Source organism: Scyliorhinus torazame, chromosome 21 (assembly GCF_047496885.1).
Source record: "Scyliorhinus torazame isolate Kashiwa2021f chromosome 21, sScyTor2.1, whole genome shotgun sequence".
NCBI classification, from domain to species: domain Eukaryota; kingdom Metazoa; phylum Chordata; class Chondrichthyes; order Carcharhiniformes; family Scyliorhinidae; genus Scyliorhinus; species Scyliorhinus torazame.
In genome coordinates, this window is record NC_092727.1 from 3,838,075 (window position 1) to 3,860,795 (window position 22,721).

Here is a 22,721-nt window from a genome sequence, read left to right on the forward strand (position 1 = left end):
CATCAGTATAAATTATAACCTCATATTTGGTGTCTTCCACAAATTTTGGAATTGTACTTCCTATTGTAGAGCCCCTATAGTGTTGATATTTAACTGAATTGTCTCCTTATGCTTCATATGAGTCTTCAGATCCTGGGCAGAATTCTCCCCCCCACACCGGGTGGAAGAATCGCCAGGGCACCGCGCATGTCCCGCCACGCCGCCCCGCACACGATTCTCCCCCCCCCTCAAACCAGCGCGACGAGAGGCACGGCTGGCCGCTGGGAGAATCGCCGCTCGCCGTTTGCAAAAGGCGAGCGGCGATTCTCCGGCCCGGATGGGCCGAGCGGCCGCCCCAACACGACAGGTTCCCGCCGGCGCCGTCCACAAATGGTCGCTGCCGGCGGGAACTGCGCCGGAACGCTGGGGGAGCCGCCTGGGGGGGTTCCTGCACCGGGGGGGGGGGGGGGGGGGGGGGAGGGAGAGCCTCCAATGGGGTCTGGCTCACGATCGGTGCCCACCGATTGGCAGTCCGGCCTCTCTAATGGAGGACCTCCTCTCCTCCGCCGCCCCGCAAGATCCATCCGCCATCCTCTTGCGGGGCGGCCTCGGGGAGGACGGCAACCGCGCATGCGCAGGTGACGTCATTTACGCGGCGCCAGTCTTTACACGGCGGCAAGGCCCAGCGTGCTCCTAGCCCCCCAGGGGAGGGAGAATAGGGGGCTAGGGGCGGGGCTCCGACGCCGGAGTGAAACGCTCTGGTTTTCACTCCGCGACGGCACTTATTCGCGCCCCCTGCTATTGCTATCCAATTCTTAATATCCTGTCCAAAACCACTGCATCCAATCCTTTTGGAATTTTAAGAACTCAAATATCTTAACTCTCAGCCTTTCCTCATAATAGATATGAGTTTACTTACTATTGCTTTTCTCTATGCCCAATAACCAGAGGTAAAGGTGGTGATCCAGAATGCACTACACTCCATATCCAATGGAATCCAGGCTTAAAGTGTAGTTGTCTTAGTTTTCACTCAGAAGACCTACAAATGCCACCAAACCAGATTTCCCCAGGTTACCTCAGTATGATATCGGAGGGCTAGGCGGAGTGCTGTATCTTAAACAGCTGAAGACTGGGCTGAAACTTAAAGTGTAGCAATGTGAGCAAATTTAGAAGCAGTAAGCAGCTTCACGTTGGAGAGTGAAGAGGAAAGATTCTCTCGGAGAAGAAACTTATTTCAAACATTCAGACTTCGCCTCCTCCAACTCCCAAAAGATTCCACAATTCGAAAAACACTTTAAACACTGCTGGAACCGTAATCTTCAGTGAGTGAGTGAGGCAGGTACCTGTGAATGCAGACACAGTCACATTATGTTTACCTGTATTGGGTACATAGCTGCATCACGGATAAGGAAGGGTTTGACTCTGAAGGCTTTGCTGAGAGCAGCAGCCTGATACACGGCTCCCATGGATGCTGCCTCATCAGCATTAATATTCTTTCCCAACTCCTTCCTGCAAAGGGAAATGCAATCCAGTTACTGAGCAAGATGGTGAAAAACAGAATAAAAACCGGCTGCACATTAATAAAACGAAGTTTGATAGACTCATTAGGCAAGGGGTATGGGACCAAGGCCAGTAGCTGGAGGTAGGATGGTTAAGATTAGCCATGATCAAATTGCAGGGCAGAACAGGCCCGAGGGACAGACCGGCTTCCTCCTGCTCCTTGAGACAGTTCCTTTTGAGTCATACGCTCTTCATTTTGCTGAACACAAAAGCTATCTGACAGAGATACTTCAAGGCCAACTTTAAAACTATTTCTGCACTGTAACTATTCCATTATTCAAAGGGAAACAATGTTCACATTTGTCAACTAGTGATTTTTTTTGAGCTTATTGATACTTCACTGGATTGACCACAACCACACTTACACTTCCTATGATATACCTGCCTGAAAGCAACCGAATCATGTCATATCTGGTAGGTCACATTTTCAGCATAAACGTCCATGCTTTACAATTCGATAATGAACTATATATTCATAAACCTTTGTGCTTTAAACTCAACAATTCTATAATTAACTATATACTCATTCATACTTGCTGGAAACTACATATATTCATAGACCTGTCCTCTGCAGGCAACAAGAATGCATCTAAAAATACATCCATAGTAAAGGATAACCGACGAGTGTGGTCAAGACTGGAACCTGAAACAATACTGGGTCGTATAACATCACAACTGAATTCTTACTTTCCAATAGCTTTCAGCAGAACCTCCTGCACTTTAGGAACTCGTGTTGCTCCGCCCACCAGAATCACTTGATCAATTTCTTCCTGCAAGAAAAATGGAGTCTTTTCAGAGAAGGAAACTTAAAAATTTCAACTAACTTTTTTGAAAAATCCAATTGATTTGTTCATTCAGATACGAAGGTGCCGATGCCAGCATTTATTATCCAGCCTTAATTGTTTTAAATTCATTTACAGGATGTAGGGTCATTGGTTAGGCCACCATTTATTGCACATCCCAAGTTGCCCTTCAGAAGGCGGTAGGTAGTGAGTTGCCTTCTTGAAGCACTGCAGTCCTTGTGATGTCGGTACACCCACTGTGCTGCACTGGGAGGGAGTTCCGGGATGTTGACCCAGCGACAGTGGCGGAATGGCCGAAACATTTCCAAGTCAGGGTGGTGAGTGACTTGGAGGGGAACCCATTATCTGCTGCTCTTGTCCTTCTAGATGGTAGTGGGTTCGGAAGATGCTATCTAAGGAACCTTGGTGAGGTACTTGTAGATGGTACACACGGCTGCTACTGTTTGTACGTGGTGGAGGGTTTGAATGTTTGTGGAAGGGGGAGCAATGAAGCGGGGCTGCTTTGTCCTGGATGGTGTCGATCTTCATGAGTGTTGTTGGAGCTGCACTCATCCAGGCAAGTGGAGAGTATTCCATCACACTCCTGATTTGTGCCTTGGAGATGGCGGAGAGGCTTTGGGGAGTCAGGAGGGGAGTTACTCGCCATAGGAACCACTGCAGTCAGTGTGGTGTAGAAATACTCAGGGTGTTGTTCAGGAAGGAGTTCCAGAAAGTTGACCCAGGGGAAGTGAAGGAATGGCAATATATTTCCACATCAGAATGGTGAGATCCCTGCATTTGAGATGATAATTACACAGGCAGAATTCTAGAAAGCAGCTCAACGCTGTAGCAAATGCATTCTTAACAAAATCAACTAGATTCACCATAAAGTCCATTGGTCATCCCAGTCTGTGGAAAGTACTCACCATTTTCAACTCCGACACTTTTAAAGCCTGGTGTACAGGCTCTGCAACTCTCTCAAAAAGGTCACCGCACAGCTCCTCAAACTCCTGCCTTGTTACTCTGGCCTTGAAGTCAATGTCATCGAGGAGCCCCTCAATCTGCACAGAAAACACAATGACAGGTTTTGTTAAATTCAAATCCAGAGGACACTGATTTAGAAGATTGGTAAAAGAGCCAGAGACGAAACAAGGAGACGGTTTTCAATGATAATCTGAGGGGACAGCGGAAGTACATTGAACAGGGCTGTGGGCAAATGGAGAAGGTGAGTGGGACTAATTGGATAACTCTTTCAGAGCCAGTACAGGCATGATGTGTCGATGACCTTCTGTAATGCTGAATGATTACACAATTTTACAGTTTCCAGTAATTTGTTCGGCAAATTATTAATAGGACCATGAAATGATGTTCCTCAAACACACATTCAACATGGGAAAGCTGTCCTGTGTTCCAGAGGCTGCAGGAACTGATAGCAAAGCTGCTCACTTTACCTGCGCCATATGATCTATATTTGCACTCAGTACTGTTTTCACACGATTTGCTTCTTTCCACAACTTGGCCATTGCTCGTGGATGCTGGTGGACATCTTTGGGAGTCTTCTTTTGTGCGTTGAAGAGTTTTGCGAGGTGATCCTGTAGACGAAGATCCATCTCAAGCCCACCAAGATTCCGATCAAACCTGAGGATGACAGGGAAAGGAGGAAATTACATTTATTAAACCTACCTTCAGGTAATGGCAGTGCTACAGAGGAAAGCACTCTCCCCTCAGTGAGAAGGTTGTGGGTTCCCCCACTTGAGCACAAAATCTAAATTGTCACTGCAGGGCACACAAAGTGTGCTGCACTCTCAATGGTGCTGTGTTTCGGATAAGATATTGAACCAAGTAGACACCTGTCCTCTCAGATAGATAAGACATATTTTGACTAAAATTGATGGAATTTTAGCCATTATCACAGAACTGCGGTGTGCAAATTGACTTCCATGTTTCCTACGTCACAATAGTGAAATACACTTCCAAAGCATTTCCTTGTAAAGTGCGTTGGGACGTGCAAAGTTGTGAACTGTAAAATAGAAACAAATATCTTTCTTTTCAAATATGCGAGACAAAACAGTTAATCAACTCTCCTATTGATGTCTCACGGTCCAAGAGAGTAAATCACAAATATCCGTTTTCTCTCACAGAAAACACTCAGATTGTAATTAGTTTCAATGGAACTAGGTGCCCAAATTATCCCTAAACCTCGTACCTCTGGGCCATCTAGTTGGGGGAAGGGGGTTGTGCCTGCAGAAATGAGGCCCCGGGAAGCGAGCCGAGCAGCGATTGGTAGTTTGTCCGAAATCACAGCCTGAACACACCAAATTATACTGCCTCACATACAGCCAGTCAAATTAGGAAAGAAATGCAGCAATATTCCAGTTCTTATCCCAAACAAGAAAATGTTTGCCAAACTGGGGCTTTTTTCATTGGGACAGAGAAAGCTAAAGTGATCTTTGCCTTTCAAAATTACTCAAGCCGTTTCTCCTCGTCAGCATAATTTGTGGAAAACAAATGAAATGAAAAATTGCTCATTGTCACAAGTAGGCTTCAAATGAAGTTACTGTGAAAAGCCCCTAGTCGCCACATTCCGGCGCCTGTTCGGGGAGGCTGGTATGGGAATTGAACCATGCTGCTGGTCTGCTTTCAAAGCCAACGATTTAGCCCCGTGCTAAATAGCCCCTGGGGGCTGTTTTGGGGGAGGTGGGGGCAAAGGTTGGAGAACGTCACTGGGAGAATGAAAAGCGATGGAAGGAATATATGTAGAGTATATCGGGTTATTAACTCCATTACAGGAGGTGCGTGGAGATGATGTACACATTACATCTCAAAAATTAAGGGACAGATTTCAACGAGATTTGGCACACAGATGAGGTATATCCCAAGGAAGAATTGATTAGTTTTTGCTGAAGTTGCAGATCAAAATCCAGGTTTCTTTAATGATCTATTAACACAGAGACAGAGTAAATTGACCTTTTTTTAAATGTTGTGCGGTGTTTTATTTGGAATGTTGTGGATTGTCTCAGCTGCTGTGGTACAATCAGTCACAGCTGTCAAAACGTGAGCAGAGTTTTCAGAACAGATTGTTGGTGTAGATTGGCCTAAAGTCTACTCAGGGACTGCACGGTGGCGCAGTGGTTAGCACTGCTGCCGAAGGCGCAGAGGACCCGGGTTCAATCCCGGCCCTGGGTCACTGGCTGTGTGGAGTTTGCACATTCTCCCAGTGTCTGCATGGGTTTCGCCCCCACAACCCAAAGATGTGCAGGGTAGGTGGATTGGCCACACTAAATTGCCCCTGCATTGGGGGGGGGAAAAAATTGGGTACTCCAAATTTAAAAAAAATATCTACTCAGTGAGGTGGCAACTCTTAATAAAAATACTTTTTCAGCTTAGTAGTTACAGAGCGTCAACCAGGCTGGAAAAAGCTTCTAGAAAGGCCAGTTTAGTTCATTTGGCTTGACAGCTGGTTTGTGATGCAGAGCAAGGCCAGCGGCATGGGTTCAATTCCCGTACCAGCTGAGGTTATTCATGAAGAACCCGCCTTCTCAACCTTGCCCCTCGCCTGAGGTGTGGTGATCCTCAGGTTAAATCAAAAGCAGTCAGCTGCCCCCCTCAAATGTGATAAACAGTATGGATAAAATAAATGTGAAGCGGATGCTTCCTCTTGAGGAACATTCTAGAACGAGAAGTCATTCAGGATAAAGGGTCGCAAATTTGAAACAGAGTTGAGGAGAAACTACTTCACCCAAAGTGTTGTGAATCTGTGGAATTCGTTACCCCAGAGTGCAGTGGATACTGGGACAGTGAGTAAATTTTAGGAGGAGTTAAACAGATTTTCAATTAGTAATGGGTTGAAAGGTTACAGACCATGGTCGTATTGAACGGTGGAGCAAGAACAAGGGGCTAAATTGCCTACTCCTGCTCCTAGTTCTCATGCTCTAAGAAAGAGCTATTCTGTCTAATTCCACTTTCCAGCTCTTGGTCTGGAGCCCTATAGGTAACAGCACCTCAAGCATAAATCTGGTGTTCTTAATACCGGGATTGCTTGATTAATAAGAGGATCAGGACTACGGGGAGAAGGCAGGAGAATAGGGATGAGCAACATATTGAATGCTCCGCCATTCGATCATGGTCGATATGGGCCGAATGGCCAAATTCTGCTCCTGTATCTTATACTCTTATGGGAAAGTAACCTATGGTCATCTGGGACTAAGACGACTTTACCATTACCTCGGTAACAGTTACCTGATGTTTATTGCTACCTGATGTTTATTGCTATCTGATGTTTATTGCTATCCTCTTTCTAACAGCCCGTTGGTAACTACAGGGAATGACTGGTTGTCAGGATCACATCTTTTCATTTGTACCGGTCAGCCTCCCGAAAGCAGTGATTTTCACTGAATAAAAGTGAATTCATTAAATGGAGGCAAGGCACGCGGTAGTCACGGGGCTAATAATCCAAAGGTCCAGGCTGAGGGCATGTGCTCAAATCACCACTGCATCTGGTGCAATTGGAATTCAATTAATAAATCTGGAATCTAAAGCTCGTTTCAGTAATGATTAAACTATTAATTATCATAAAAATCCATCTGGTTCACTGATGTCCTTTAGGGAAGGAAATCTGCCATGCTTACTTGGTCTGGCCTACATTTGACGTCAGACCGACAATAATGTGGTTGGCTCTTAACTGCCTTCTGGAATGGCTGAACAAACTACTCAACTGAATGGTAAATAGGGATGGGAAATAAATACTAAACTTGCCAGTGACGCGCACACCCTATGAAATAATAAGTAATTTTCCTCAGATTTGCCAAATGTTATTGACTGTCCTCTTTCCCCTCTGGATATAAAGGCTGCATTTAGCCTCAGTGTGCCTGTAAGGCTATCACAGATGCAATAGCAAAATTAAAAAGAAAAACATTAAATGCAGAAGATTCAGTGGATAGAAATTTACCCGATTCCTAGGATCTGGAGCTGGGGTTGTGTTCCTGAATCCTTTGTCTTAGTTGTTACGTAGGTAACAATGGTGGCAGTGGTGCTACTTGATCCCATGTCGTAAAACATCACATTCTGAAATAAAGCATCAGATATCAGGGAGAGCGAGTAGCGGATTAGATTGCAACCTATCAGTCATACATTACATTTTGAAAGAAACCAACCTGCGAAACTCCTCATAATTCCATCCCCTGCAATTTTCCCCAATAGGCTCCCTATGCAGAATCAAGTTCAGAAAGTCCATGTAAACCGCATCCGCTGCATTTTCCTCACCTACCGCATCAGTCACCTCAAAATGAACTCCTTTCTGAAATCTGTGCTAGTGGCTTATGATTACCGAAGATTAGTTCTTCCAGCTTGAAAAATTTCCAAATTTTCCCTACACAAACCAACCAGCCCGTAATGATCCAAGCTAGCTCATCCACCCCATGAACATTAATGCTGGTCCTTTCTCAAATCTCTGGTTTACACCATTGCTCAATAGAACCTAAACTGCAATTCTTATTTGAACTGGAGGTCCTTCAGACCAGTGCATTTTGGCAACAAACACCCTACCTGGGCCGTTGCATTAATGTCCTTTCTTCGAAACACGCCATAGTTCAGGGCTACAGCCGTGTTATCATTAATGAGTTGAAGGACCTTCAGGCCCACCATCTGAGCAGCATGTAGGACTGCCCTTCTCTCTGCCTGATTGAAGTATGCAGGAACGGTGATGACTAGATCCTTGATGGGCTGCTCTGCAGGACAAGAGCAGAACAGTCAACAACTATACAATATTTAAGTCAGAGAAATCTAAATCTCTCACCTGAATTACACCATACACATTGTCAATATCCTGCTTTCCATAAAATATGAAACTTCTTCAGTTTAAGAAACCCATGTTATCTACTTCATTAAAAAGTTTGTCTGATTATTAAGATTATTTCAGAGTTATTTTCCCAAAAGGGTGCTGAATGATGGGGATCAGGGTTATACCAGGATTCTGATCAGATTAGATTGTACAGTCCTGTGTGCTAGAAAAATATGTGAACGGGTAACATTTCAACATTTAGATTTCGTTAGATATCTTCTAAAAGCCAATTGCATTTCAATGACAAAGCACAGTGTGAAATGCCTGGTGAAAATTTATTTCAACAACCTGCTTTAGGAGCCAAGTAATTTCCAATCCAAAACTATAGCTGATGATTGAACTGCAAGGACGTTTAATAACTAGGAGGGGGCCACGACACTCTGCCTGGGAACATTCAGAGAGGCAGAGCACTACAATAGGTGAAATTATGGCCCAATATTAGCTCTCGCCCCCAGCAGGGGAATGAAAAGGTTTATTTTTCATTGAGGGAAATTGGACCAACCTGCAAACTCCTGCGCCAAGGTTCTGGAGTAATTCAGTACCATCGCCAGGATCTCCTCAGGGGAATAGTACAATTCACTGGTAAGAGAGAGAGAGAGAGAGAGAAAAACAAATGTCGGAGTTAAATATTCACTGAGAACTAGATGGTGCAGTTCAGCTGGTGTTCAATGCGAGGGTATCCCACATCCCAGAAGGCAAATTTGGAATGCCAGTTCTTAACTGTATATTTATGCGATTTGGAAACAATGTGAGAAAAGAGATGGAATCCGGAGAGGAAAGAGGTCAGTCATGTTGTAAATTATTCAACAAAAAAAATTATTAAAAACTTTAAAACACAAGACAACAGTATTAAAAAAATTACAAACAACAATAGTGGTTACCCTGACAGTATTCTTAAATTATACCCACTCCCCTCATCCAAATCTATTTACTTTCCTAAACTCCCAAGAATACAAAACAACATCCCATAGGTTTTAACGCCAAATCCAGAAAATTAACAAATAGGATCTGCAGCTTTCTTTTAGGAACTTTAGGTTCCTCTAGTTTAGAGTAGACGTTATGGGGTCTGACACAGACAGACTTTTGCTGCTTTCTTTTGTAGAACAGCTTGATTCTCTCTGAGAGAGCTCTGCTTTTGGAACAGGGTGCTTCTATGATCCAGGTCCCTGCACTGCTAGTCTCCACTTTGCTTAACAAAGTATCTATTTCACCCTGCTCCTGGACTAATCTGCATCTTACAAGCCCTCAGTCTAGTTGAATGCCTATCAGCTTCTGTACTTTCCATTTATTTCCAACTTTTTAACGTTAATACAGGCAGAAAGAATGATGGATTTTCTCAACAGCTTTAAAAATATTTTTTAGAGTACCCAATTAAGGGGCAATTTAGCATGGCCAATCCACCTACCCTGCACATCTTTGGGTTGTGGGGGCGAAGCCCACGCAGCCACGGGGAGAATGTGCAAACTCCACATGGACAGTGACCCAGGGCTGGGATCGAACCCTGGACCTCGGCGCCATGAGGCAGCAGTGCTAACCACTGCATCACCATGCTGCCCCTTAGCTGCAGCTTTTGACGACATGCAACTAATTCAGCTTCTGCACAATGCAATCTGGTGCAAGTTGCAGATAATTTATCAGAATCAATGAAGATGACTGAGCTGCTCAGCAGCAGCTGTCAAAATGCTGAGGACACTTAAAAGGTAAAATTAGGGACTTCCGGTGGGGGCGAGCTGAGCAGTCACACAGAAGGTGGCTCCCGCTTGGCAACTTACTTTTTAGTCTTTGTTACCCGACTGGTGAGCGAATTTGTGGGAAGAAAGGGGAAGTTGGTCAAGTTTATTAGTTTCTCTTCCGGTGTGGGATGTCTGCCGGATATAACTCTAGGCAGAAGTCAAGTAAAGGCCCCACACCAGATTCAGCAGTCCCTCATAGCAAAGTGGGAGGAAACATGGCTGAGCCCGCTGTGTCAACGCCCTCCCAATGGCCAACGGAGAAATTGGTGGGGTTCCTTATGGCAGAATTCCAAAAGCAAAGGCGGTCAATGATAGAGGATCTCTCCAAGGCGATTGAGGTGTCAGTGGCACCCTTAGAGTAACAGTGCAGATAGTGGAGCAGCAGTTGAAGGCGTAGGGCGTGACGATCTGGGAGGTGGTCTCAGACCACTGTGACCGGTTGCCTCTCTGGAGGCTGAGGGAGCGTTGATGGCAGTCCCAAAAGGCTTTGAAGGCCATGATAAATGACCAGGAGAACTGGTCCATGCACCAGAACCCGAGGATTGTTAGGTTACCCAAGGGCAATGAAGGTACAAGTGCCACAGAATGTATGTAAAGATGTTCGGGGTAGGTCACATTTAAAGACAAAGACCATTATTTCAAACCGTTGGAGGAGGTGAATTACTTTGTGAGGAAGCGTGGACTGGGAGAGATCGGATTGTGGTTATGGGATGTTTTGGAGTTTTGAATTTTGTATGCTCATATTTATGGTTCTTGCCTCTGTGTTTTTGCTGTTTTGTGTTCTGTTTTTCCTTGTACAAAGTAGTATGGGTTTGTTTGAGTTGTTGAAGGGAGGGGGTGGGCTCGCTTTCCCCAGTATGTGCTATAGATAGATAATTTGGAGTTGGGGACCAAGGGCAATGTGGCAAAGTTTGCAGACGACACTAAGATAAGTGGTAAAGCAAAAAGTGCAGAGGATACTGGAAGTCTGCAGAGGGATTTGGATAGGCTAAGTGAATGGGCTAGGGTCTGGCAGATGGAATACAATGTTGACAAATGTGAGGTTATCCATTTTGGTAGGAATAACAGCAAAAGGGATTATTATTTAAATGATACAATATTAAAACATGCCGCTGTGCAGAGACACCTGGGTGTGCTAGTGCATGAGTCGCAAAAAGTTGGTTTACAGGTGCAACAGGTGATTAAGGCGGCAAATGGAATTTTGTCCTTCATTGCTAGAGGGATGGAGTTTAAGACTAGGGAGGTTATGCTGCAATTGTATAAGGTGTTAGTGAGGCCACACCTGGAGTATTGTGTTCAGTTTTGGTCTCCTTACTTGAGAAAGGACGTACTGGCACTGGAGGGATTCACTAGGTTAATCCCAGAGCTGAAGGGGTTGGATTACGAGGAGAGGTTGAGTAGACTGGGACTGTACTCGTTGGAATTTAGAAGGATGAGGGGGTATAAAATTATGAAGGGAATAGATAGGATAGATGCGGGCAGGTTGTTTCCACTTGCGGGTGAAAGCAGAACTAGGGGGCATAGCCTCAAAATAAGGCGAAGTAGATTTAGGACTGAGTTTAGGAGGAACTTCTTCACCCAAAGGGTTGTGAATCTATGGAATTCCTTGCCCAGTGAAGCAGTAGAGGCTCCTTCATTAAATGTTTTTAAGATAAAGATAGATAGTTTTTTGAAGAATAAAGGGATTAAGGGTTATGGTGTTCGGGCCGGAAAGTGGAGCTGAGTCTACAAAAGATCAGCCATGATCTCATTGAATGGTGGAGCAGGCTCGAGGGGCCAGATGGCCTACTCCTGCTCCTAGTTCTTATGTTCTTATTTTGGACGAGGGATTGGGGTGAGGTGGTGTTTGGTTTCTTCTGGGTGGGGTGGGACTTTTCTTTCTGGTTTCCAAGTGCGAGGCCTGACTAGCAGTCATGCTAGTTAACGGAAGCAAAGTGGGGGAGGGAGCTGTGGCTGGTTGCCTGCAAAGGGGGGGTTCTTTTGTTTGTGAGGTAAGTCAATGAGCCTAGGTTGGCTGGGTTTTCTTTGTTTGGTGTGGGGAAGGATTGGCTGACGGTTGTTCAGAGGGGGGTGAGAAGAGTAGAAAGTTGCAGGAAGGATAGACTGCTGTCAATCGGGCAGCACGGTGGTGCAGTGGATAGCACTGCTGCCTCACGGCATTGAGGTCCCAGGTTCGAATCCCAGTCCTGGGTCACTGTCCGTGTGGAGTTTGCACATTCTCCCCGTGTTTGCGTGGGCTGCGCCCCCACAACCTAAAGATGTGCAGGGTAGGTGGATTGGCCACGCTAAATTGCCCCTTAATTGGGAAAAAATGAATTGGGTACTCTAAATTTATATTTTAAAAAAGAATGCTGTCGATGAAGGTTTCTTCATGGATCTGTGGGAGGGTGGGGATAGTGGGCACCTTGCCTCAGCTTGGATTTGAGGTCGGTTCGGGCCCAGTTGGAGTTCCTGGTTTCTCCCAAGGGTGGTGGGGCCTGGGTACTCGGCATTGTAATATCGGACCACGCTCCACATTATGTCGATGTGCAACTGGGGATGGGCCAAGCCCAGAGCCCCCTGTGGAGGGCAGACACGTCGCTCCTTGAAGATAGGGGTTTTGTGAAAGGTAACCGGCATTCAAGAGCTACATAGGTTTTAATTAGAAATGGGGAGGTTTCGCCTTCCATGTTTTGGGAAGCATTGAAGGTGATGTTCAGAGGGAGGTAAACTCGTACAAGGCCCACAGGGATAAGATCGGCAGGGCGGAAAGGTAGAGGTTGGTGGAGTCAATTTTGGAGGTGGATCGTCAGTCGTCCATGGTCAGTAGACGGCGGAGTTGTTAGGGAAGTGAAAGAGGCTACAAAAGGAGTTTGAGCCTGAATCGACGGGGAAGGCAGTGAGCACACTTTGTTGCTCATGAGGGGCATTTTATGAGCATGGGGATAAAGCAAGCCGTCTATTGGCTTACAGCTAATGCCACACAGTAGATAGCACAGGTTAAGAATGAGAGGAGAGGGGCAACACGGTGGCAGTGGGTTAGCACTGCGGCCTCACGGAGCTGAGGTCCCAGGTTCGATCCCGGCTCTGGGTCACTGTCCGTGTGGAGTTTGCACATTCTCCCCGTGTTTGCGTGGGTTTCGACCCCACAACCCAAAGATGTGCAGGGTAGGTGGATTGGCCACGCTAAATTGTCCCTTAATTGGAAAAAATGATTGGATACTCTTTAAAAAAAAAAAATTTTTTTTTTTTTTTTTTTTAAATGAGAGAGGAGGGGGCTGGTTACTGCTGCGGATATGATTTATGGAGCTTTTAAGGCTTTCTACCGGGAGCTGTACAAATCTGAGACACCGAAGGGTGTCTCAGAGATGGAGCAGTTTTTGGATGGTTTGGACTTCTCGGAGGTGGAGGGGGTGAGGAGGGAGGGGGTGAGGAGGCAGGGGTTGGAGTAGGTTATGGATTGTGTCAGTCCCATGCAACCGGGGAAGGCACCAGGATGGACGGTTTTCCGGTAGAATTCTACAAGGAGTTTGCGGCCTTGTTGGCATCACATTTACTGGGGATGTTAAATGATTCTATACTCACTCAGACAGTTTGAAGACAACAGTCCCTCGGTGCTCAGCTGCCACTAGCTGATGTTCAGGGAAACGCTTCCTGTACAGCTCTACCTGTGGGTTATCAGAACGTTTCCCAAGCAGATCCTGTAAGTAGCGGGCCACCAGCTTTGGGTTCTTCGCTGCCTGTAAAATGCAACCAAAAGGGAGCTTAGAGAATTCAACACACCCACACCTCAAAACACTGCACAAATCAGCAGCACAGGCTGCTATATGTTTGCACTTTAATCTTTCAATCCCGACTGCCTGCACCACAGTGACTACATTTCAAAAAAGACTCAATTGGCTATGAAATGTGTTGGTTTTTCTTCATACCTATAGTGCAGGAGGTCATTTGTCCCATCGGGTCTTCGCCGACCCTCCAAAAGAACCTACTTAGGCCCACTCATCCCACCCTATCCCTGTAGCCCCACTTAACCGTTGGGACACTAAAGGACAATGTAACATGGTCAATCCACCTAACCTGCACATCTTTGGACTGTAGGATACCCACGCAGACATGGGAGAACGTGCAAACTCCACAGTCAGTCACCCAAGATTGGAATTGAACCCGCGTCCCTAGCGCTGTGAGGCAGCAGGGCTAAACACCGTGCCACCGTGCTGTCCCTATAGATGAGGGATGAGCCGAGGATGTGAAAGGTGCTATATCAATGCATTTTTTAAAAATACAGCCCCAATATCAAGTCTGTTCACACACAATCTGAACTTGCTGCTATGGGCAGATATGAGAGTCACCAGCAGCTATGGGACTGCAGCCCTCATCACAGGAAATAAAGTACTTGAAAAAAATGGAAACAATTGTTCTATAAATGCATATGTAGGTAGATTTGTGTGTCCAATCGCCTTCCTCCAACCCGAGAAACTAAAGTCTCACCATTGCTACGGCACTGTCCCCGAAGAGTCGCTCATTTTCTTTCAAAGCAACAGCAACTGGAGTTTTCCTTCTCGACTCCCTGCAACAGACAAATAAACCCACCATTTCAGTATAAACAAACCCAAACCAGAGCGACATTGCTAAATCCAGCCAGGCGCACATACTTGTTTAATACGATCTCCATTGGCACGCCTGGCTTCACAATGGCAATCTTCATCCATTCACTGCCCAAGTCCACGGACATCACCGCTATTGAATCTGAATAAGAGAAACACATAGGTGTCATCAGAGTTTGTCAGAGCTGGTAATGTAGGAGGGAGAGCTCGAGGAGAGAAACCGTTTGTTGTTGGAACGCAGGTAATTTTCACTGCGCATTCTAATGCCGCAAAATTAAATCCTCTCCCAAAGATTGGCCATTGCCCTGAAAATCACGTAACCAAGCAAGATTAAAACTTCCAAGTGTGTTTAACATGTAGAGAATGTGCCTGCGAGAGGAAGTGTACTTGGTTTTGGCCAAGTTAGTTCACACTAGCCAGGTAGAAGTTTGAGCACATCTCAGGACTCCAAAGGATCAATAGGTGTTTGTGTCATTATCTATGACTCCTGCAGACAAAGGTAGAGTAATGGAGGTCGACATGCATCCTTCGGCCCATTGCATTTGTGCTGGTCAAAAACACCCACCTAATCTACAAACATCATTGGCCAGACACTGACATAAGTAAAAGGCCTCTGCTCTAGCAGTTATGGGATCATTCTGCAGGGAGAACCAGAAATAAAATCAGTGTGACTGTCACAAACAGGGACCTCAGAGAAAAGTCGATTCATTCTTCAAACCATCACATTTTTGGTCCTGAATGTCAGGAAGGAGAGTCAATACTTCCCCACTGCAGGTTCTAAATGCGGGTTCACAAATCACTCAACCAGAAGCTGTCGATAAACTCTCTCAACTCAGCATTCTGCTTGTTGTACTGTCTCACAACTGAAGCTATTCAAAGCACTACGTCTCTTCCAGCTGCTCACATGTGAATTGCAGCCTCCACCACCGAGAAGGCTTTAGTATCTATTTTTTTTTTTTTTTGAGAGCATGACTTACTGTACAAGTTATCCATAACCCTTATTTATCGCACTCTATCTACAGCATTAACAACATGACCAGTCTGACATTGGTGGAATCTGAAACTTAAGTGGGGAATTTTACAGCAATGAACTACTGGAACTTCTACTGATATTAATAAGAGCAAAATACTGCAGATGCTGGAAATCTGACATGAAAACAGGATTTGCTGGGAAACGTAAGCAGGTCGTGCAGCAGCTATGGAACGAGAAACAGAGTTAATGTTTCAAGTCTGCATGATTCTTTTTCAGAGCTAAAGAGAGGGAGAAATATGATGGGTTATATACTGTTTAAGGGGAGATATACAAGTACATGTATGTGGTGCAGTAATGGTTAAAAGCAAGGGTTTTAAAAATCCTGGTTTAAAAGATGGGTAGACACCAAGGCTACAGAAGGGGTAATCAAAGCATTGTAAAACAGAGATCATCATTCATCCCAACCATGTATAGCGTTTACCTAAATAGGGGAAATGAAATTTTGTTTATAGAAAGAAGGTTCCCTGGGGTTTAGATCATTGAGGGTTTGCGGTTAGCCCTAGTAAGGTGGCCATAACCCAGTTAGTGTGACAGAGGTGATGCCGTTAATGGGAGGAGCCAGGTGCTGAAGCAGTCAGGTGTTGAGTTTTCAGTTAAAGAACTTGCAGTGAACTGAACAGGAGTTTTTTTGCCAAATACTTAGAGTTAAACAGTAGTTTGACACAGGCAAGAATCTGAAGGCTGTTCCCTGAAGGATCTCTCTCCCTCTCAAAGCAATTTCTCCAAGACATCTCTAAACAAGAAGTATTTGTGTGTTTGCTAACTGTATTTAAAAGCAGATTTTGATCGGAGATAGTTTTTGCTTGATTGGTGATAAAAAATATAGCAATTAGGAGTTAAAGTGTTTCATTTTATTGTTAAGCATTGTTTAACCAGTATTTGTAAACTATTTCTTATATGATGTTAAAGTTAGTTTAAATCTGTAATAATAATAGTTAGTTTTAATTTACCATATTTTTATTTGAGTGTGGAGTCATGCATGGAGAGAAGTATCCTTTCCTCAGTCTTACAAATTAAATAAAATATTGGGGGTTCTGTCCAGTATCCTAGCAACTGCCGGAATCTGATCCGGGATCATAATAGGTGCCATATATTCTCTAAGGTAGTAATCTCAGGATTGCTACCAGTGCCACGAGACAGTCAGAGTAGAAATTCAAGAATAGTCAGAATGAATATGTGGATTGAGAGATGGTGCAGGAGGGAGGGGCTCAGACTTTTGGGACATTGGAACCGGTTCTGGGGGCGGTGGGACCATTACAAATCAGATGGTCTACACCGTGGCAGGACCGGAACCAATGTCCTAGGGGGTGCTTTTGCTAACACTGTTGGGGAGGTTTTAAACTAATGTGGCAGGGGGATGGGAACTAGATTAGGAAGTTAGAGGTCAGTGAAGAGGCAGCAACTAAAGCCAGTAAGGTACTAGATAATAAACTCAATATGACTAAGGGGAAGAGTAGACAGGGAAGAGATGATGAACGCAAAGGGACAGGTGGTCTGAGGTGCATTTGTTTCAATGCGAGAAGTGTAGCAGGTAAGGCAGATGAACTTCGGGCTTGGATTAGTACCTGGGAATATGATGTTATTGGTATTACTGAGACTTGGTTGAGGGACGGGCAAGACTGGCAACTAAATATCCCAGGGTATAGATGCTCCAGGAGGGATAGAGAGGGAGGTAAAAGGGGTGGAGGAGTTGGATTACTGGTCAGAGATGATATCACAGCTGTGACTAAGGAGGGCACGATGGAGTATTCGAGCATTGAGGCAATATGGGTAGAGCTAAGAAATAGGAAGGGTGCAGTAACATTGTTGGGACTTTACTACAGGCCTCCCAAAAGCGAACGTGAAGTAGAGGTACAAATATGTAGACAGATTATAGAAAAATGTAGGAGCAATAGGGTGGTCGTGATGGGAGATTTTAACTTCCCCAACATTGAATGGGACTCATGTAGTGTTGGAGGTGTAGATGGAGCAGGATTTGTAAGGAGCATCCAGGAGAGTTTTTTTAGAGCAGTATGTAAATAGTCCAACTCGGGAAGGGGCCATACTGGACCTGGTATTGGGGAATGATCCCGGCCAAGTGGTTAAAGTTTCAGTCGGTGATTACTTTGGGAATAGCGATTACAATTCCGTAAGTTTTAGAATACTCATGGACAAAGACGAGAGTGGTCCTAAAGAAAGAGTGCTAAATTGGGGAAAGGCCAAGTATAACAAAATTCAGCAGGAGCTAGGGAATGTGGATTGGGAGCAGCTGTTTAAGGGTAAATCCACATTTGAAATGAGGGAGTCTTTTAAGGAAAGGTTGATTAGAGTACAAGACAGACATGTCCCTGTGAAAATGAGGGATAGAAATGGCAAGATTAGGGAACCATGGATGACGGGTGGAATTGTGAGACTAGCTAAGATGAAAAATGAAACATACATAAGATCTAGGCGACTTGAAACTGATGAAGCTTGGAAGGAATATCGGGAAAGTAGGACAAATCTCAAACGCACAATAAAGAGGGCTAAAAGAGGTCATGAAATATCTTTGGCTAACAGGGTTAAGGAAAATCCCAAAGCCTTTTATTCGTATATAAGGAGCAAAAGGGTAACTAGAGAAAGGATTGGCCCACTCAAAGACAAAAGAGGGAATTTACGCATGGAGTCAGAGGAAATGGGTGAGATTCTTAATGAGTACTTTGCATCGGTCCGAGGAGAGGGACATGACGGATGTTGAGGCTCGGGATGGATGTTTAAATACTCTTGATCAAGTTGGCATAAGGGAGGGGGAGGTTTTGGGTATTCCAAAAAGCTTTAAGGTGGACAAGTCCCCAGGTCCGGGTGGGATCTATCCCAGGTTACTGAGGGAAGCGAGGGACGAAATAGCTGGGGCCTTAACAGATATCTTTGCAGCATCCTTGAGCACGGGTGAGGTCCCAGAGGACTGGAGAATTGCTCATGTTGTCCCTTTGTTTAAGGGTAGCAGGGATAATCCAGGGAATTATAGACCTGTGAGCTTGACGTCAGTGGTAGGCAAACTGTTGGAAAGGATAGGGACAGGATCTATTCACATTTGGAAGAAAATAGACTTATCAGTGATAGGCAGCATGGTTTTGTGCAGGGAAGGTCATGTCTTACAAACCTAATAGAATTCTTTGAGGAAGTGACAAAGTTAATTGAGGAGGGAAGGGCTGTAGATGTCATATACATTTCAGTAAGGCGTTTGATAAAGTTTCCCATGGCAGGTTGATGGAAAAAGTGAAATCGTGTGGGGTTCAGGGTGTACTAGCAACAGGAGACAGAGAGTAGTGGTGGAAGGGAGTGTCTCAAAATGGAGAAAGGTGACTAGTGGTGTTCCACAGGGATCCCTGCTCGGACCACTGTTGTTTGTGATATACATAAATGATCTGGACAAAAGGTATAGGTGGTCAGATTAGCAGGTTTGCATATGATACTAAGATTGGTGGAGTTGCAGATAGCGAGGACTGTCAGATAATACAACAAAATATAGATAAATTGGAGAGTTGGGCAGAGAAATGGCAGATGGAGTTCAATCCAGGCAAATGCGACGTGATGCATTTTGGAAGATCTAATTCAAGAGCGGACTATACGGTCAATGGAAGAGTCCTGGGGAAAATTGATGTACAGAGAGATATGGGAGTTCAGGTCCAATGTACCCTGAAGGTGACAACGCAGGTCGATAGAGTGGTCAAGAAGGCATACAGCATGCTTGCCTTCATCGGACGGGGTATTGAGTACAAGAGTCGGCAGGTCATGTTACAGTTATATAGGACTTTGGTTAGGCCACATTTGGAAGACTGCATGCAGTTCTGGTCGCCACATTACCAGAAGGATGTGGATGCTTTAGAGAGGGTGCAGAGGAGGTTCACCAGGATGTTGCCTGGTATGGAGGGTGCTAGCTATGAAGAAAGGTTGAGTACATTAGGATTGTTTTCATTGGAAAGACGGAGGCTGAGGGGGGACCTGATTGAGGTCTACAAAATTGAGGTATGGACAGGGTGGATAGCAACAAGCTTTTTCCAAGAGTGAGGGTGTCAATTACAAGGGGTCACAATTTCAAGGTGAGAGGGGGAAAGTTTAAGGGAGATGTGCGTGGAAAATTTTTACGCAGAGTGTGGGGGGTGCCTGGAACGCCTTGCCAGCGGAGGTGATAGAGGCGGGCACGATAGCATCATTTAAGATGCATCTAGACAGATATATGAACGGGCGGGGAACAGAGGGAAATAGATCCTTGGAAAATAAAAGACAGGTTTAGACAAAGGATCTGGATCGGCGCAGGCTGGGAGGGCCGAAGGACCTGTCCCTGTGCTGTAATTTTCTTGTTCTTTCTTCTAATTCACTCTTTCTGCCTCACCCACTCCACAGGTCTCCTAATTAAAACAAATAAGTTTCAAAAATATGACTGTAATACAAATAAGTTTTCTATCAATGAGAGCAGTTAATCAAGATACAGCTGATAGTACCAGCAAACTCAGGTTCCAAACTAACCCAACCGAACAGCAAATGTATTCAAAGCCAGGTCTACCTGACATGTAGATGGCAATCGCCGAGCAGAAACTTATAGCCAAGTTCCACACACATGAGTACGGCCTAAACCGGGCACTTGGATTCATGTCGCATTACATTCACCCCCCCACCATCTGGCCTGGGCTTGCGAAATCCTACCAACTGTCCTGGTTTGAGTCAATTCACACCTCTTTAACCTGGGTTACCACTCTCTCTGGATCTGGAAAGACTTAATTACCTGCAAATGCTCGCATTCAGAGTAGTACCATGCATCTTTGACTTATATATATCATATATATATATATATATCTATATGTTTCTGGAACCTACCTCTTCATTCACCCGAAGAAGGAGCTGTGCTCCGAAAGCTAGTGATTTGAAACAAACCTGTTGGACTTTAACCTGGTGTTGTAAGACTTCTTACTGTGCTCACCCCAATCCAACGCCGGCATCTCCACATCATACCTGACATGTGTCTCAGGAAGGATTTAGATAAATAAGTGAAAAGCTTATTTATTGCGCACTTGGCCTTGCACACAGATAGATTAGACTTGGAGCAGACGAGACTATACTCTCAATTCGAAATTTTCAATTACAGAAGGATCTAGACGGGCTGGTCAGATGCGCTGTTCAGTGGAAAATGGAAATTAATCTGGATAATTGTGAGGTGATGGGTGTGCACTTTCTCCTCGTGCCTGCGTGGGTCTCTCCGCCACAACTCAAATATATATAGGATAGGACAGCACGATGGCACAGTGGTTAGCATTGCTGCCTCACAGCGCCGAGGTCCCAGGTTCAATCCCAGCTCTGGGTCACTGTCCGTGTGGAGTTTGCACATTCTCCCAGTGGGTTTCGCCCCCACAACCCAAAGATGTGCAGGCTAGATGTATTGGCCACGCTAAATTGCACCTTAATTGGGAATAAAATGAATTAGGTACTTCAAAAAAAAATTGTTTAAGTGTGAGGTGGTGCACTTGGGCAGGACAAGCAAGGCAAGGGAATACATTATAAAAGGCAGGCCCCTGGGAAGCACCAAGGGTCAGAGGGACCTTGGTGTGCATGTACATCGGTCCCTTAAGGTCGCAGGGCAGGTAGATACAGTGGTTAAGAAGGGGTATGCACACTTGCCTTTATTAGAGGCATAGAGTTTAAGAACAGGAAGTTTATGCTGGAACTGTATAAAACATTGGTTAGGCCACAGCTAGAGTATTGTGTGCAGTTCTGGAATCCACATTATGGGTGGGATGTGATAGCACTGGAAAGGGTGCATAGGAGATTTACCAGGATGCTTCCTGGGCTGCAGAGTGTTTTTTAAAATAAATTTAGAGTACCCAATTCATTTTTTCCAATTAAGGGGCAATTTAGCGTGGCCAATCAACCCAGCCTGCACATGTTTGGGTTATGGGGCCAAAACCCACGCAAACACGGGGAGAACTGAAGGATAGGCAAGGGAATCTATGTGTGGAGCCAGAGGAAATGGGCGAGGTACTAAATGAATACCAAAGAGAAGGGATTGGTGGATGTTGAGTCTGGAGAAGGGTGTGTAGATAGCCTGGGTCACATTGAGATCCAAAAAGGCGAGGTGTTGGGCGGCTTGAAAAATATTAAAGTAGATAAGTCCCCAGGGCCTGATGGGATCTACTCCAGAACACTGAAGGAGGCAAGAGAGGAACTTGCTGAGGCCTTGACAGAAATCTTTGGATCCTCACTGTCTTCAGGTGATGTCCAGGAGGACTGGAGAATAGCCAACGTTATTCCTTTGCTTAAGAAGGGTAGCAAGGATAATCCATGGAACTACAGGCCGGTGAGCCTTAAGTCAGTGGTAGGGAAATTACTGGAGAGAATTCTTCGAGGCAGGATCTACTCCCATATGGAAGCAAATGGACGTATTAGTGAGAGGCAGCATGTTTTTGTGAAGGGGAGGTCGTGTCTCATTAACTTGATAGAGTTTTTCGAAGAGGTCACAAAGATGATTGATGCAGGTAGGGCAGTGGATGTTGTCTATATGGACTTCAGTAAGGCCTCTGACAAGGTCCCTCATGGTAGACTGGTACAAAAGGTGAAGTTACACGGGATCAGGGGTGAGCTGGCAAGGCAGATACAGAACTGGCTAGGTCATAGAAGGCAGAGAGTAGCAATGGAAGGGTGCTTTTCTAATTGGAGGGTTGTGACTAGAGGTGTTCCGCAGGGATCAGTGTTGGGACCTTTGCTGTTTGTAGTATATATAAATGATTTGGAGGAAAATGTAACTGGTCTGATCAGTAAGTTTGCAGACGACACAAAGGTTGGTGGAATTGCGGATAGCGATGAGGACTGTCAAGAGGATACAGCAGGATTTAGATTGTTTGGAGCCTTGGATGGAGAGATGGCAGATGGAGTTTAATCGGAGAAATGTGATGTAATGCATTTTGGAAGGTCTAATGCAGGTAGGGAATATACAGTGAATGGTAGAACCCTCAAGAGTTTTGAAAGTCAGAGAGATCTAGGTGTACAGGTCCACAGGTCACTGAAAGGGGCAACACAGGTGGAGAAGGTAGTCAAGAAGGCATACGGCATGCTTGCCTTCATTGGCCGGGGCATTGAGTATAAGAATCGGCAAGTCATGTTGCAGCTGTATAGAACCTTAGTTAGGCCACACTTGGAGTATAGTGTTCAATTCTGGTCGCCACACTACCAGAAGGATGTGGAGGCTTTAGAGAGGGTGCA

At 45.1% G+C, this 22,721-nt stretch overlaps 1 protein-coding gene across 1 annotated transcript in view; it reads right to left on the minus strand.

Moving 5' to 3' along the window:
• The window catches only part of hyou1 (hypoxia up-regulated 1), a 65,035-nt gene that overhangs the window by 35,337 nt on the left and 6,977 nt on the right, over positions 1-22,721 (minus strand). The window contains exons 3-12 of the mRNA XM_072486370.1: positions 14,525-14,618; positions 14,361-14,439; positions 13,458-13,612; positions 8,663-8,739; positions 7,866-8,047; positions 7,270-7,385; positions 3,773-3,959; positions 3,248-3,382; positions 2,227-2,309; positions 1,356-1,488 (exon numbers count right to left, since the gene is read on the minus strand). Coding sequence (XP_072342471.1) covers positions 1,356-1,488; positions 2,227-2,309; positions 3,248-3,382; positions 3,773-3,959; positions 7,270-7,385; positions 7,866-8,047; positions 8,663-8,739; positions 13,458-13,612; positions 14,361-14,439; positions 14,525-14,618 — 1,241 coding nt within the window. The remainder of the gene's footprint in view (positions 1-1,355; positions 1,489-2,226; positions 2,310-3,247; positions 3,383-3,772; positions 3,960-7,269; positions 7,386-7,865; positions 8,048-8,662; positions 8,740-13,457; positions 13,613-14,360; positions 14,440-14,524; positions 14,619-22,721) is intronic.